General features: G+C 52.4%; 1 protein-coding gene across 1 annotated transcript in view; it reads left to right on the forward strand.

Annotated features, from left to right (window-relative positions):
- The window catches only part of LOC139765468 (5-hydroxytryptamine receptor 5B-like), a 77,779-nt gene extending 65,264 nt beyond the window's left edge, over positions 1–12,515 (forward strand). The window contains 5 exon segments of the mRNA XM_071692849.1: positions 4,924–5,247; positions 5,592–5,813; positions 6,791–6,980; positions 8,514–8,712; positions 8,715–12,515. Coding sequence (XP_071548950.1) covers positions 4,924–5,247; positions 5,592–5,813; positions 6,791–6,980; positions 8,514–8,712; positions 8,715–9,055 — 1,276 coding nt within the window. The 3' untranslated portion in view covers positions 9,056–12,515.
- Positions 12,516–15,536: the final 3,021 nt, after the last annotated feature.

Raw genomic sequence — 15,536 nt, forward strand, 5'->3', positions numbered from 1 at the left:
CATGTGTGTCACAGCTTTATGACCATGTCTTCCCTTTTGTGAGGTTCACTAGAAGCTCTTGGGGGAGGAGGGGAACGGCTGTTCAAGGTCTCCGCCGGCCGCTAGCACAACACCACGATCGCTATCGGCAAGGAGGGCGCTCCGGCCACCTACACTTACCATCTCAGGTCTCGAGGCGTTTCGTGGCCTCCAACCTCCCCTTCCCCTCCTCTCGCCTCCTCGCCCCCTTACCCTGAAGCTGGATGGGAGGGAGGTGGATAGGCAGCGCGCGCCGCGCTCCCGAAGGACCCTCAAGCGCGTAGGAAGTTACGCTCAAATACCGGAGCTAATAAACACATGCGCAGTGTGGCAGGGGAATGAACTGACGGTCATCCACAGCCAGGGGGTGTGGGGCAGCGCATCGCAAGGGGCTCCCTGCAGTATAACCCGGCCCAGAGAACCTGTTGCAGAGGTTATAGGAACTGGCACAATACCAGGATAGAAAAATGGCTCGAATTGTTATCGGTTTCTGCCGACGAGGATAGAGGGATGTGATGCAGGTCTGGGACTATTCATGTGGGTACCTGGACGTGATGAACTACTGCTGGTGTTTGTAAACTTCTCGTACATTGGTTGTTAATGTGATCGAGTCTCTAACTACAGTATGTTGAGACCAAACCACTCCATTACAACGTAGTTCACATCACCGACACATGCAGTAGATTAATCCCATGACGTCTCACCATGGCTCTAGCTGGCCACATACCCAGGCACCTTCATGCGGTGGTCATCATGCGCGCCTCATCATGGCTCCAGCTGGCCACATACCCAGGCACCTTCATGCGGTGGTCATCATGCGCGCCTCATCATGGCTCTAGCTGGCCACATACCTAGGCACCTTCATGCGGTGGTCATCATGCGCGCCTCATCATGGCTCCAGCTGGCCACATACCCAGGCACCTTCATGCGGTGGTCATCATGCGCGCCTCATCATGGCTCCAGCTGGCCACATACCCAGGCACCTTCATGCGGTGGTCGTCGTGCGCCACCCGCTGGTGGCAGCTGAGTACAGGAGGCTGTATGAGTCTATATGGTACGAGGAACAGGTGTGATGATCATCCCTATGTGTGTCACAGTGTGGAGGGCATTATAATGTTCGTGTCTGGTGTCAGTACGCGAGAGAGGTGTCATCCATCAACCGTTCCCCACGGGCCCAGCGCTGCCCTTCACCTGCCAGACCTCGGACACGGAGGCTTGGGCGTGACCCAGGGGCGCGGATATGGGAGATAGACAGGTGGGTGGGCGAGACCACACCGACGGTGGGGCGCTTGGCCAGGGGGCCTCATGTAAGGGGACGACCTCCCTCCTCCTCCTCCTGCTCCAGTCACCTCCTCACCTCTCTCTCTCTCTCTCTCTCTCTCTCTCTCTCTCTCTCTCTCTCTCTCTCTCTCTCTCTCTCTCTCTCTCTCTCTCTCTCTCTCTCTCTCCTCATGCACACACATCCAACACACAAACAACCCCTCTTGCCCTGAAGGACACAGTTGCCGGCGTCAGTGACTGATCCAGACGGGCTGTTCCCCCACCGGAAACGCGTCGCCTTGCGCAGGACGACCATCAGTCACTACGTGAAGGAGCTGAGCACGAAGAGGGTCCTCTCCGACCCCTGGCGTGAGGTGGTGGTGGTCTGCCTGCCCTCCGTCAGGTCTGCCAGGCCGGGCGGGCTCTTACTTTCACCCTCCCGTCGTGGGAAGGAAGTGGCCTTGACGGATCGTGATTCGCGAAAGAACTCGAGGTAGGGATTATGACGTAGTACCTCTGCTACGGGAGCCAGAAGTCTCATGTTAGGAAGAGGATTGAGGCAGGATGGATGGAGGGGGGGTTGTTGGGGACAGGCCTGACGTGTAAGGTCCGCGGCAATGGCCTCGTTCACCGAGACTGGGCATTTGCCTACTTCCTCCCTCAGTAGTGTAGGTTCCAGGTCGCCACCTGGAACACTCGTCGAAGGTGAAGCTACACGGTTGTGACTCACCCTGCGATGGTTAGTGATGTTCCTTCTCTCACACACGTCCTACCATACCTCCGCTCATGTCACCGAGGAGGTTGTGAAACCCTAACATTGTTTCCCCCCTCCTCCTGCACTTCACTTCCTAGTTTTTGTCACTGCCCTACACAGGGGTGTGTGCATCGACGAGGCTAAGCAGTGACTAGCCAACTGTGGTGGTATACAAAGCAGTGTCCTTAACTGTCACTGATCCCTTCTTTAGGATCCTCCCGTGCAAAACGATAATGAAGTTTTTTTGTTTTTACCTTCGTTTGCCCTTACACACAGATCTCCTGACATTACGTAACCAGTGCAACGTTTGGTGACGTGTCTACCTTCGGTGGAGGGAGTGTTGGGCGAGGGCGAGGCAGTGGACGGATCAGATGTGAGAATCTGACGTTCATTGCAGGTCTGGGGAGGAGGACTGCAAAGCGTTGGACGAAGCTTCACCTGCCTCTCTGAACCACTAGGTGGCGTGAGTGAGGGCTATCTATGGTCCACATGACCACTCATCCACGGTACGGGGCACTCCTGCCATCTATGGTCCACATGACCACTCGTCCACGGTACAGGGGCACTCCTGCCATCTATGGTCCACATGACCACTCGTCCACCAGCACAGGGCACTCCTGCCGTCTATGGTCCACATGACCACTCGTCCACGGTACAGGGGCACTCCTGCCATCTATGGTCCACATGACCACTCGTCCACGGTACAGGGGCACTCCTGCCATCTATGGTCCACATGACCACTCGTCCACGGTACAGGGGCACTCCTGCCATCTATGGTCCACATGACCACTCGTCCACGGAACAGGGGCACTCCTGCCATCTATGGTCCACATGACCACTCGTCTACGGTACAGGGGCACTCCTGCCATCTATGGTCCACATGACCACTCGTCCACGGTACAGGGGCACTCCTGCCATCTATGGTCCACTTGACCACTCGTCCACGGTACAGGGGCACTCCTGCCATCTATGGTCCACATGACCACTCGTCCACCAGCACAGGGCACTCCTGCCATTGTGCAAGAGGTCGGAAGTGAGGCCCCCAACCATCATTCAACAGGGGATTAACAAGTGCATTCATCTGGTGCCGCCGGTGTTACGTTACCGTCTTGGCCTCCAGCTGACCCGTGAAAGGCTGCTTTACGAGGAGGAGGAGCGCGGCTCCCAGCCAGCCCTACCTACACACGCCCTTGCACCAAGCACTGATAACTCGACCACTGAGACCGTGAGGAACGGCGCTCTAGTGTGGGATGCGGGACCTCCTGTGGCTCGACCTGGCAACCACGAGCGGCCGCTCCAGGTGTGTGTTCGAGTGTGTGTGTGTGTGTGTGTGTGTGAATGTGTGTGCCTTGCGTTGAAGATAAGTCTTGCTGATTGCGTCTTTCAGCCATGTCGCTCCTCCTCCTCCTCCTCCTCCTACTCATACTTGACAAGTTGTTGTTGACGTAGAACTTTTGAAAGGATCGTCCTCCATCATCTCGTGCTCCACAGGATGACCAGTGTTCCATCTCTCAGTCTGTCGTGTTTTACGTGCAAAATGGAATATATGCACACCGCAGCTCCACCACCTCTCAAACTCCCCATATTGACTACTGTTACCCCACCTTACTTGACCCTAAAACTGCTTTTGAGAGAGCCAATTGAAACGTAACCCTATATGAGCTGGGTGCTGGCGGGTTAGAGCTGCCTCCCCAACAGAAAGTCATCTGTGTTCTGCTTTCGGGGGGACACAGGAGTGAAAATCAAAGAGTTTCAACTTGGTATACTCCACAGGGTGGTGTACTTGGCCCCATCTTGTTCAATGACCTAGTTGAACGTTCTTCTTCAGTCTATGTCCACGAATACCGAACACCACATACTTAGCAGTGCTGACCATGTCGTAATTAACACCTTTCTGATGAACACATACTCAACCCTACACCATCTGTCATCAGAAAGATTCGGTGGAATAATCATGGTGTCCCAGACTGATTATCTAGGTTTGAACACCAAACAAGAGAGAACCTCTGAGAACCCAGTGCTGTGGTTGGCCCCAGTCTACGTTATGGGCCAGTGTTAGGATAGTGAGAATGATGCACATTGCCCACATCCGTTCTGTGATTGGTTCTGCTTCGCTTACACCCGTTCTGTCATTGGTCATGCTTCGCTTACACCCGTCCTGTGATTGGTTGCGCTGCGCCTCTAATTGTTCGAAAGCCTGAGAGAAGGTTTGGAAAGCCTTAAAAAAAAAGAACAATGTAAAAGTTATTGGAATTATTCTTGACTGTCCCAGAACAATGTGGGTTCTAAACCCGAGGGAAGAACTCAGGTGTCCTAGTGTTGAGGGTAGAATAGCTGGGATCTGTCTCCTTGTTGACATCCGGATGACAGATGAAGACATTTCTGAAACTTTATGTGATGGAGACATTCACACCCCAAGTGGTGCATACATGCCCACTCTCCACATGACACGCTCCCCTGCCACCCTCTACATGACACGCTCCCCTGCCACCTCTCCACGTGACACGCTCCCCTGCCACCTCTCCACATGACACGCTCCCTTACCACCTCTCCACATGACACGCTCCTCCGCTACCCTCCACATGACACGCTCCCCTGCCACCCCTCCACATGACACGCTCCCCCGCCACCCTCCACATGACACGCTCCCCCGCCACCCTCCACATAACACGCTCCCCCGCTACCCTCCACATGACACGCTCCCCTGCCACCCTCCACATGACACGCTCCCCCGCCACCCCTCCACACGACACGCTCCCCCGCTACCCTCCACATGACACGCTCCTCGCTACCCTCCACATGACACGCTCCCCTGCCACCCCTCCACATGCCACCCTCCGCCCGCTCCCACACCACATGGCTGCTCACCTCCCTCCCTCCTTCTCCGTCAGATTCATCGTGAGTCTCACTGTGTGTAACCTGCTGGCCTCGTGGCTCCTCCTGCCGCTGGTGGTGGCCGACACCTTCCTGACGGGGTGGAGGTCGGAGTCGCTCTGCCGCGGGATGGACGCCGTGTCGGAGCTGGTGGCCTCAGCCTCGGTCTTCGCCACGCTGCTCATCGCCGTGGACCGATTCTGCGCCATTACGGACCCGCTGCACTACCACATGCTGGTGACGCGGGTCAAGAGCGTCACCATGATCGCCCTGGGCTGGGTCCTGGCCACCATCATCGCCGCCGCTGCCGCGGCTCTGGGCGACCTCTCCGGCAGAGCCTGGTGGGTAGAACCTTCGGTGTTTGTAGTTCCTGTGTCCGCCATCCTCATCCCTCCCTGTGCCCGATCTACCATCCCAACTCCCTCACCACAAACGCTCCGTCGTACGACATACCCTCCCACTGCGAACTCTATGCCAAATGAAAACTGTTATGAAAAAGAAATTGATATATCTTCACTATAGAGTTAGAGCGTCGTGTTCAGTGACCTCTGGTGGTCAGAGCCTCCCCAAAAAACTAAAGTTTCCATGACACTTCGCCGTCAGTACGTGGCTCCTGAACCTTACGGCGCCAGAGATGCCATTCCCTTCCTTCTTATATTGACGTGGTTTCCTCCTCCTCCTCCAGGAACGTGTGCGGGAGGGCGTCCGGCCCCGGCCAGCCGTGGACCTACCGCTCCTACTACGTGGTCATCAACATGGTGGTGTCGTTCGCCGTGCCCATGATCCTGCTCATCTGGATCTACATGCGGATCTACCACGCCGCCCACAAGAACAGCGAGAGGACGCGTCGCAACTCCCTCTGTGGCGCCACCCTAGACGCCGTTACGCCCTCTAGGCAGCCCTCCAGGTAAACACCAGCTCACCCCGTTACTGCCTTGCATGAGTCCAGGTGACAGGGTCGTCCACTGGCCTCACTGATCAGTCATGAGGCTCAGGTGATGACCCATGGATCCTCCGGCGTCGTCAGAGATGATGACACTCATGGTCGTCTTCATGACACCATGTCGGCTTAGCGTTCGTCATGGCACCCTGATGACACTTGTCCGAAGCCATGGTTCATGAGATTCAGCCATGGAGAATACTCTACCATGAACATACGACACTACCATGATTATGCTCGTCTTCCCATGGGTATACTTGTGCCGCAACAGATATACGCCTTCCTGGTGTATACTTCCATACACTCAGACCAGATCCTGATCACACACATCTCAAATCAGGTTACAAGTCTTACCCACACGAGAGCTTCTTTACTCACAACTTGGGGTTTGAGACACACACATCTGTCGCGTCCAAGCGCATTCACAGAGAACAACACTTGGGTTAGTATAGGACAAACCAGATTTCCCCACACGTGTGATAGTATATACCTTACTGTGTTCCCATGTGTTCATCTACACCTCTCATACACGGGCGAAAATGTATACAGTTGCACTCGCTTGTGTGGCGACCCTACCCCAAGTGTTAGATAGTATCTGAAGTGCATTAAACACGTACCTTGGCTAAGGTGTAGAGAATAGGTGGGAGATTTCTGCATAAAGTTGATCTTGTCACAAATGTTTACATAGTTTGGTGCTGGGGTGATATTCTGGTTTACCACACAACCTTTGTGCAGTTGCACACAGTAACACACTCCCGTAACACCTGCACGGGTGTTAACATGTGATGTTTTTACACCTTTGTGACAGTCAAACCAGTTAGAACAGAGTCCATATCCCTCCCCACCTTGTCTTGTGAGAGAGAGAGTCTGCATTCCTCCCTTGTCCTGAGATGTGTTCCCATGTGATACAAACCAGAGGTGGTGACAAAGAGCTCTCCCCACAGGACGCCGTCGACGCGCTCCACCTCCTCGCAGATCGTCACCAACCTGAGGCACCGCATCAGCAACGCCTCGCTCTTCCTGCACAAGGAGGAGTCCCGGGCAGCCAAGATCTCCGTCGTGGTCATCGTCCTGTTCTTCGTGTGTTGGCTTCCCTACTACGCCGCCACCCTCCTCCATACCTCACTCCTGCAGGTACGGACCTTCCTCACACACACACACACACACAGGGTCATCCTCCTCCCACACACACACACACACACACACAGCCATCCTCCTCCCTCACACACACACACACACACACACACACACACACACACACACACACACACACAGGGTCATCCTCCTCCCTCACACACACACAGGGTCATCCTCCTCCCTCACACACACACACACACACACACACACACACACACACACACACACAGGGTCATCCTCCTCCCTCAACACTTGCCGACTGTCAGGTGTCGGGCCTCGGGTCATCTCTCCACACCTTCAAACCGTCAGGAAATCCGTGCACACACGTGCAGACTGACTGTCAGATGTCAGCCCTCAGGGTCCCTCCTCCTCCTCGTCGTCCCCCACACGTGCAAACAATCAGTTCAGTTCATTGACCAGAGAGCGGACGACGCACGTTTTCTAGGTGGTAGAATTTTTGGACGAAGGTGATGACATGGAATGGGACTTCCTTTCCGTCTGTTGTAGAGTTGATAGAGAGTGTGGGTTGACGCTCCTGCTCCCACAACTCATATAAGCCCTCATAAAGTGGGCAAGGGTCAGAATCAGAGTGGGGGGGGGAAACTTGTGGGGGTAAAAATAAACTCTGTAGCACCTATTCGGAAAGTATATGATAGTACACTCCACTGGTAGCCGCCATGCGCCCCGTCAAACTCAGAGTAAACACGATTCAATACGACTGAATTCGAGTCTTGCAAGCGTGTTGGGCGAGTTCAAATGTCTATAGACATAACAGGATCGAATCGCTTGTTCCCGGGGATCTCTCCTAGACGGAGTTAGATTGTGATGTCTCGTGTATCTGAACTCACTCCTGACCTCTCGACCCTAACTAACGCTGCCTGGCGCCTGCGTTGGGTGCGTGTCCCTCAGACCGGGGAATTCTGTCCCATCACTGGATTCCACTTGTTATCTGTAGTGTTCAAACAGGCTATCCCTCACTCTCTTACCGCTTATGAGTTGTGTGATATCGATTGATGAGATGGATGTGAAAATGAGAACCACCCCCACAATCTGTTATCGTTACTTATAGAGGAAACAGCGAATTCTTTACAGTACAACGAAGAACTTCGTATTACCCAATCCTGCACCAGATCTCACACAAGTGTCAGCCCTTACATCTGAGGTGTCAGCCCTCGCATCTGAGGTGTCAGCCCTCACACATCTCCCTCACACTTGCCGACAGTCAGATATCGTATATATTTTCAATTACCTGTCTTTACTAATGATTAACTCTGTGTGTGTGACTACCTGTTTGTAGTTATGTATGTTTCAGTGTGTGTGTGTGTGTGTGTGTGTGTGTGTGTGTGTGTGTGTGTGTGTGTGTGTGTGTGTGTGTGTCCTTGTTAGGGTGTGTGTATATTCTTTCTTAGGGTGCTTGTGTGTCTGTGCGTGTGTGTCATTGTCAGGGTGTGTATGTGTGTCCTCGTGTGTGTGTGTGTGTGCGTGTCTGTATGTGACAGCGTTGCTAACGTCGGTGTGTTCCTCCTGCAGGTGTGGGTGCCTGACGTGGTCCAGAGCGTCGTCATGATGCTGGCGCTGAGCAACTCGGCCGTGTCGCCCTACGTCTACCTGTACCGCTCCCGCAGGATCCAGCGGGAGGTGCGGCGCCTCCTGGGCCTCTCCCTCAGCGCCACCAAGTCCGTCGGGGGCTCCAGCCGTCGGCGCCCCCACCCGCGCCTCCAGCTGGAGATGATCCCCCGTCGCCCACCGTCCCTGACGTCAATTTCGACGCGGCCATCAACCCTTACATCGTCATGTGCAGAGGGCGCACAGGAGAGCGCCACTCGCCTCTCGCCACCATAATTAATAAGCTTTTTCGTGCGAAAGGATTCGCATGGGAGTCCTGGCGCGATTCCTTCACCTCCACAGCTTCGTCCACCACCACCACCAGTAGCAGCAGCAGCAGCAGCAGCAGCAGTAGCAGTAGTTCCTCAAGCGCGAACTCCTCTACTGCCTCGGGTTCGACCGATGCCTCCACCACTGAGAGTGAGAGCATGTTACCGCGCGTGGTTGTGGCAAAGGCAGAGTCGTGACAGGGCATACGCGTCCTCCCAGCCACGCTCCGGACGCCTCGCCCTCGCGCGCGCCCCTGCCGCGCCTCCGTACGCACGGGATGCCAGTCCCCTCCCCCAGAAGGAGACAAGCACGACCACGTTCATCATCCACATCACGCCTCCTGCTGGAGAACAAGTTCACGGGACCCCAGAGCAAGAGCCGCCGCCAGCTCCCCTCCATATAAATGCAACGCTCCACCACTCGCCAACATCACTCGACCAGACAACACCAACACCCACAACCGACCAGACACCCAGAGTGCCCGACCAGACACCCCCAACGCTCGACCACACGACACCCACACCCGACCCAACACAAGCCACACAAGACTAAAGAGCCACCTGCGCGAGGTGGCTCCCTCATGCCTCGCAACGAACTCGGCCCACCTGCCGCTCCACAGCCCGGGGCGTGGCGCGGCGGAGGGCCGATCTATCCCGCCAGCCAGTATCATTAGGCGGGAGGTGGTGGCCTGCTGGTATGCCCCAGTCCTGAGACCCAGGCTGGTGCTTCACGCCACCAACCTCTGAGTCACAGAAACACGTCCATCGCTGTCTGTGGGAGAAGACTTGGTCCCTGCCTGTACGCGTCTGTGACACATCATCCTACAGACGCCAAGATCTCGTCTCCTCCACCTGCGCTGCTCGTAACTTTGTACCATCAGATGCAAAGGACAAAAAGGACACAATACTTACTCTTCTTCTTCAGGAAGAGGCTTGTAGTAGAACTAGTAAGAGAAGGGCTTTTGCTGAACACCCACCCGCGTGCTAAGCAGCTCCTCTCTTCCACGGGATAGGTGCAGGACGATCGTACCGCTGTAGGAGGAACGCCCTCTACCACCTGTGTGTGTGTGAGTGTGTTATGAACTTCGCAGAGCCACACGTGAAGTGGACGTCCTCTACCCACAGGGAGAGAAAGGACTTCGATGGACATCATCTGTTGACGTACTGCCAAGTGTTGTGCCTTAGCTTGTGTGGGTGACGCTGGCTCAACCCAGTGCACACACCAGCACACTTTGTATACGTTCCCATTTTTTTGCCATGAAACATGTGAACTTCGTCATGAAGATCACATATACAGCTCAGGGTTGTCGAGAACTCTCACACATGTGTCTACAAACGTACACATACACACACAAAGCTGACCAGTCACTATCTCTAGTAAATTATTGTTTTCAACTTTGTAATAAACTTCCTTCTGTAAAAAAAAGAAAAAAAAAAATAAGTACATAGACGAGACACCACCTGTTCACTGTGCCCCTGACGTGGCATCATCAATGCTCAATACTTGTGATTTCTAAGTTATGCTGTAACTTATGTCTGCAAATCAGAGGCGGGACTTTCCCCCTGTCACTGCGACGCGCACTACGGGAGCTGTGGTGGAGGTGGTGAACACCACCTCCACCCGTGCTGCAGGAGAGTGCAAAACCACCCCATTAACTGTAAATACAATCCCTCAGTCCCTCCCTCTCTCTCTCTTCCTCTCCTCTCTCCTTCCCTCTCTCTCTCTCTCTCTCTCTCTCTCTCTCTCTCTCTCTCTCTCTCTCTCTCTCTCTCTCTCGAGATCAAATATGTGTTGTACTTTTTTTTACTTTTCTACAACATATGCCTCGTCCTCAGTGACTATATTAAGGTTGTTTTGTGAGAAAATGAATCGTAGATTGTGCTCTGAGACCAGCTGCTGTCCCGGCTGCAGTGAGTGCCCCAGGAGCGTGGCCTGACCAGCTGTTGTCCCAGCTGCAGTGAGTGCCCCAGGAGCGTGGCCTAACCAGCTGCCCTAGCTGCAGAGAAGGCCTCCAGGAACGTGGCCTGACCAGCTGCAGTGAGGGCCCTCAGGAACGTGCCCTGACCAGCTGCAGTGAAGGCCCCAAGGAAGGTGCCCAGACCAGCTGCAGTGAAGGCCCCTAGGAACGTGCCCCGACCAGCTGCAGTGAAGGCCCCCAGGAACATGGCCTGACCAGCTGCAGTGAAGGCCTCCAGGAACGTGCCCTGACCAGCTGCAGTGAAGGCCCCCAGGAACGTGCCCTGACCAGCTGCAGTGAAGGCCCCCAGGAGCATGGCCTGACCAGCTGCAGTGAAGGCCCCCAGGAACGTGGCCTGACCAGCTGCAGTGAAGGCCCCCAGGAACGTGGCCTGACCAGCTGCAGTGAAGGCCCCCAGGAACGTGGCCTGACCAGCTGCAGTGAAGGCCCCAGGAGCATGCCCTGACCAGCTGCAGTGAAGGCCCCCAGGAACATGGCCTGACCAGCTGCAGTGAAGGCCTCCAGGAAAGTGCCCCTACCAGCTGCAGTGAAGGCCCCAGGAAGGTGCCCTTACCAGCTGCAGTGAAGGCCCCCAGGAGCATGGCCTGACCAGCTGCAGTGAAGACCCCCAGGAACGTGGCCTGACCAGCTGCAGTGAAGGCCCCCAGGAACGTGGCCTGACCAGCTGCAGTGAAGGCCTCCAGGAAAGTGCCCCTACCAGCTGCAGTGAAGGCCCCAGGAAGGTGCCCTTACCAGCTGCAGTGAAGGCCCCCAGGAAGGTGCCCTGACCAGCTGCAGTGAAGACCCCAGGAGCATGCCCTGACCAGCTGCAGTGAAGGCCCCCGAAACATGGCCTGACCAGCTGCAGTGAAGGCCCCCAGGAACATGGCTTGACCAGCTGCAGTGAAGGCCCCCGCACCTTCCTGACCAGCTGCAGTGAATGCCCCTAGGAAGGTGCCCTTACCAGCTGCAGTGAAGGCCCCCAGGAGCATGGCCTGACCAGCTGCAGTGAAGGCCCCCCAGGAAGGTGACTTAACCAGCTGCAGTGAAGGCCAGGGTCGCTCCGTCTACATGTCCTCACACCCAGTGAACTCTTGTATAACTCTATATTCTCTCCCGCATCCCACCTATATATTCTGTAAGACCGACGATGAACTGTGAAGGTTCAGAGTCGTCGACCATCGGTGCAAAATTTTTACGTTTATGTAAAACTCCATTGACTTTGCGTCGGACATGTACGGTCTCAGCGTCGCGGGCGTGACAACGTACGCCCACGCCCACGCCCACGCTGCCTTAACAGAACATGTCCACGACGTGAAGTGTGACCTGTGTCATGGCTGCTAGAAGGTCACCCCCCCCCCGACCCCTTCCGTAACCCCCATCTCAGATGACCCGTTGTTCCCCCCCCCCCCCCCCCTCTTACCATGCGATATACAGGGTTTCTCAAAAGCCTTACTGTAAGACTGGCAGGCCCAGAGTGAGAAACTCTGTATATGACCTTGGTAAAGTGATTGTAAACACCTGGCATCAAGAATGGAGCCATTTTGGCCATGGATTCTGAGACGCCATGTGTGTGTGTGTGTGTGTGTGTGTATTATGTGTGTGTGTGTGTGTGTGTGTGTGTGTGTGACCTTCCACGGTAGCCTAGTGGCGCTGTCTGATCTCTGTAGCTGATCCCAAAGTTTAATAAAGTGCTTAACGTATGTCTTGACTCTTCCTTTATAACCTGTGTAAACCAACACTGATGGGTACCCCAAGATGTAAACCAGCATTGATGGGTACCCCAAGATGTAAACCAACATCGATGGGTACCCCAAGATGTAAACCAACATCGATGGGTACCCCAAGATGTAAACCAACACTGATGGGTACCCCAAGATGTAAACCAACACTGATGGGTACCCCAAGATGTAAACCAACATCGATGGGTACCCCAAGATGTAAACCAACACTGATGGGTACCCCAAGATGTAAACCAACATCGATGGGTACCCCAAGATTGTAAACCAGCATTGATGGGTACCCCAAGATGTAAACCAGCATTGATGGGTACCCCAAGATGTAAACCAACATCGATGGGTACCCCAAGATTGTAAACCAGCATTGATGGGTACCCCAAGATGTAAACCAGCATTGATGGGTACCCCAAGATGTAAACCAACATCGATGGGTACCCCAAGATTGTAAACCAACATCGATGGGTACCCCAAGATTGTAAACCAGCATTGATGGGTACCCCAAGATGTAAACCAGCATTGATGGGTACCCCAAGATGTAAACCAGCATTGATGGGTACCCCAAGATTGTAAACCAACATTGATGGGTACCACAAGATGTAAACCAACATTGATGGGTACCACAAGATGTAAACCAACATTGATGGGTACCCAAGATTGTAAACCAACATTGATGGGTACCCTAAGATGTAAACCAACACTGATGGGTACCCCAAGAAGTAAACCAACATTGATGGGTACCCCAAGATGTAGACCAACATTGATGGGTACCCCAAGATGTAAACCAACATTGATGGGTACCCCAAAATGTAAACCAGACTGATAGGTTCTCAGGATGTAAACTGGACTGATCCCCAAACCCGGAGCGAGGGATTCGAATTCTGGTCTCGAACAGCCACGTGTGTGTGTGTGTGTGTGTGTGTGTGTGGTGCTTAATGACCAGGTTTACTTATAGTCTCTCTCGCTCCATACAGCTAACCATCCTGAGGTGAATGTGTATATATATACATCGTCATAATTAGAGTCTTCCTCCATCACTTGTTACTGTGTGCCTCTATCTCTTGTGACGTTCTTCGTACTTTTAAAGAGATCCACACTTCAGTTTCTCCAGAAACTCACAAGTTTCTTCTTCCGTATTTGACATAAAGATGAACTGATACATGGGTCTGTATCTCGCTTCTTTTCCTCAACGAGATGAGTATCATTACTGTCCTCACCCACACCACCAGAGCCACACACACCACTCCTCCTTCTTCCACTGGTGTATCACAACACATAATTTTCTTCCATTACATCAGTAAGAAGACGAAGGAGAGAGAAGGCAACACGATCCTCCACTGTGGATCTACTTTTCTTGGATTTCTTTCTAACTTTTTGATAATTATCATAATTATCTTCAAAGTATTTTACTAGAGTCGTCTGTCTGTTGATAGATTATCAATGATTCTCGTATGTATTACATTTCAAAAGTTTATACATTCCTTTTTTAATGTCATTAAGTTGGTAAGTAACAGTGTTTTCAATTTTCCCCATCTTCAGTTCGTTCATCAGCTAATTCCCTCAAGTCTTTCTTGTCTTACTTCACATGTGGCATTTGGTGATCAGGTAATCAATATCTTCACTATATTCTTTTCGTGATTCTTCACAAATTACCTCTGTTATTTCCAACATTTCAGTGCCAATCTTGATTGGCTGTTCCCACTTTTCACATAGTATCACTCACTCTAATAACAATTGTACAGACTCTTATTACAGTTTTATGTAACAGTATGACATGCACACTGTGTTCTTTGGCATATTCTGTGATTAGAATGTCCCCTTTTCTAACTTATAATAACAGTTCACATCATTATCACATCATTTCGACCCACCAACGTCAAAAACACACACAAGGTCATGTCTGAGTGCATAATTGACATTCTTATTGATCCAATCATTTTACTTTCCCCTTCCCATCTTGGCTTTTCCCACCACCCCATCATAAGATCCTCTGTGTCTTGCTGTTACTGGAGTCATGTGGACCTAACTCCGGGGTAACATGCATTAAAATCAGTTGTAAAATGCTGTGACTTACCATCCAGGGAAATTCGTGAACACATGAACATCAAAGATGGAATGGGACTTTGCATGGACATGACATGCCTTTACCACGTTATCATCTGTTCTAAATAAAGGTTTTAATTATCCCAAATACTCTACCTCTTCTGCCAAATTACCTCTGTTATTTCCAACACTTCAGTGCCAATCTTGATTGGCTGTCCCCACTTTTCACATAGGATCACTCACTCTAATAACAATTGTACGGACTCTTATTACAGTTTTATGTAACAGTATGACATGCACACTGTGTTCTTTGGCATATTCTGTGATTAGAATGTCTCCTTTTCTAACTTATAATAACAGTTCACATCATTATGAATAATAATCCACCAACATCTACATTTTTTTTATCCATTTCTTTTTTTACTTATTTGCTTCATAACACAACTGTTGTAGTCATTATCTGGACAGTACAAGTATTCTGACCAGTTCATCATATACTTGATATACTTCATTCATTCTTCTATGGCCTTATCTCTCAGTGTTTCCATTAGATTAGAAAATATGTCTCCCTTGTTTTACGACTCTCCCGTTTATGCTTCTTTTGTTTCTCTCCTCATTTACCTTATAAATACCTTTTCTTCTTCTTAGAGTTTGCAGCTTGATACGTATCTAATCTCTCTCTCGAATTCTATCTAAGTTTATCCTGGTGTAGGTTTGACACAGACATGCGTTTTGCCCGTCCATCAACACTACTTGGTTGACATAAGCCATAATTTCTCTCCCCGGACTAGTTTCTCGTTTTCCAGTTGCTTCTTTCCCCTCGACCTCTGTTCCTCCTCCTCCGTGTGGCTGGTCGACCTCTGTTCCTCCTCCTCCGTGTGCCTGGTCGACCTCTGTTCCTCCTCCTCCGTGTGCCTGGTCGACCTTTGTTCCTCCTCCTCC

This window comes from Panulirus ornatus, chromosome 55 (assembly GCF_036320965.1).
Source record: "Panulirus ornatus isolate Po-2019 chromosome 55, ASM3632096v1, whole genome shotgun sequence".
NCBI lineage: Eukaryota > Metazoa > Arthropoda > Malacostraca > Decapoda > Palinuridae > Panulirus > Panulirus ornatus.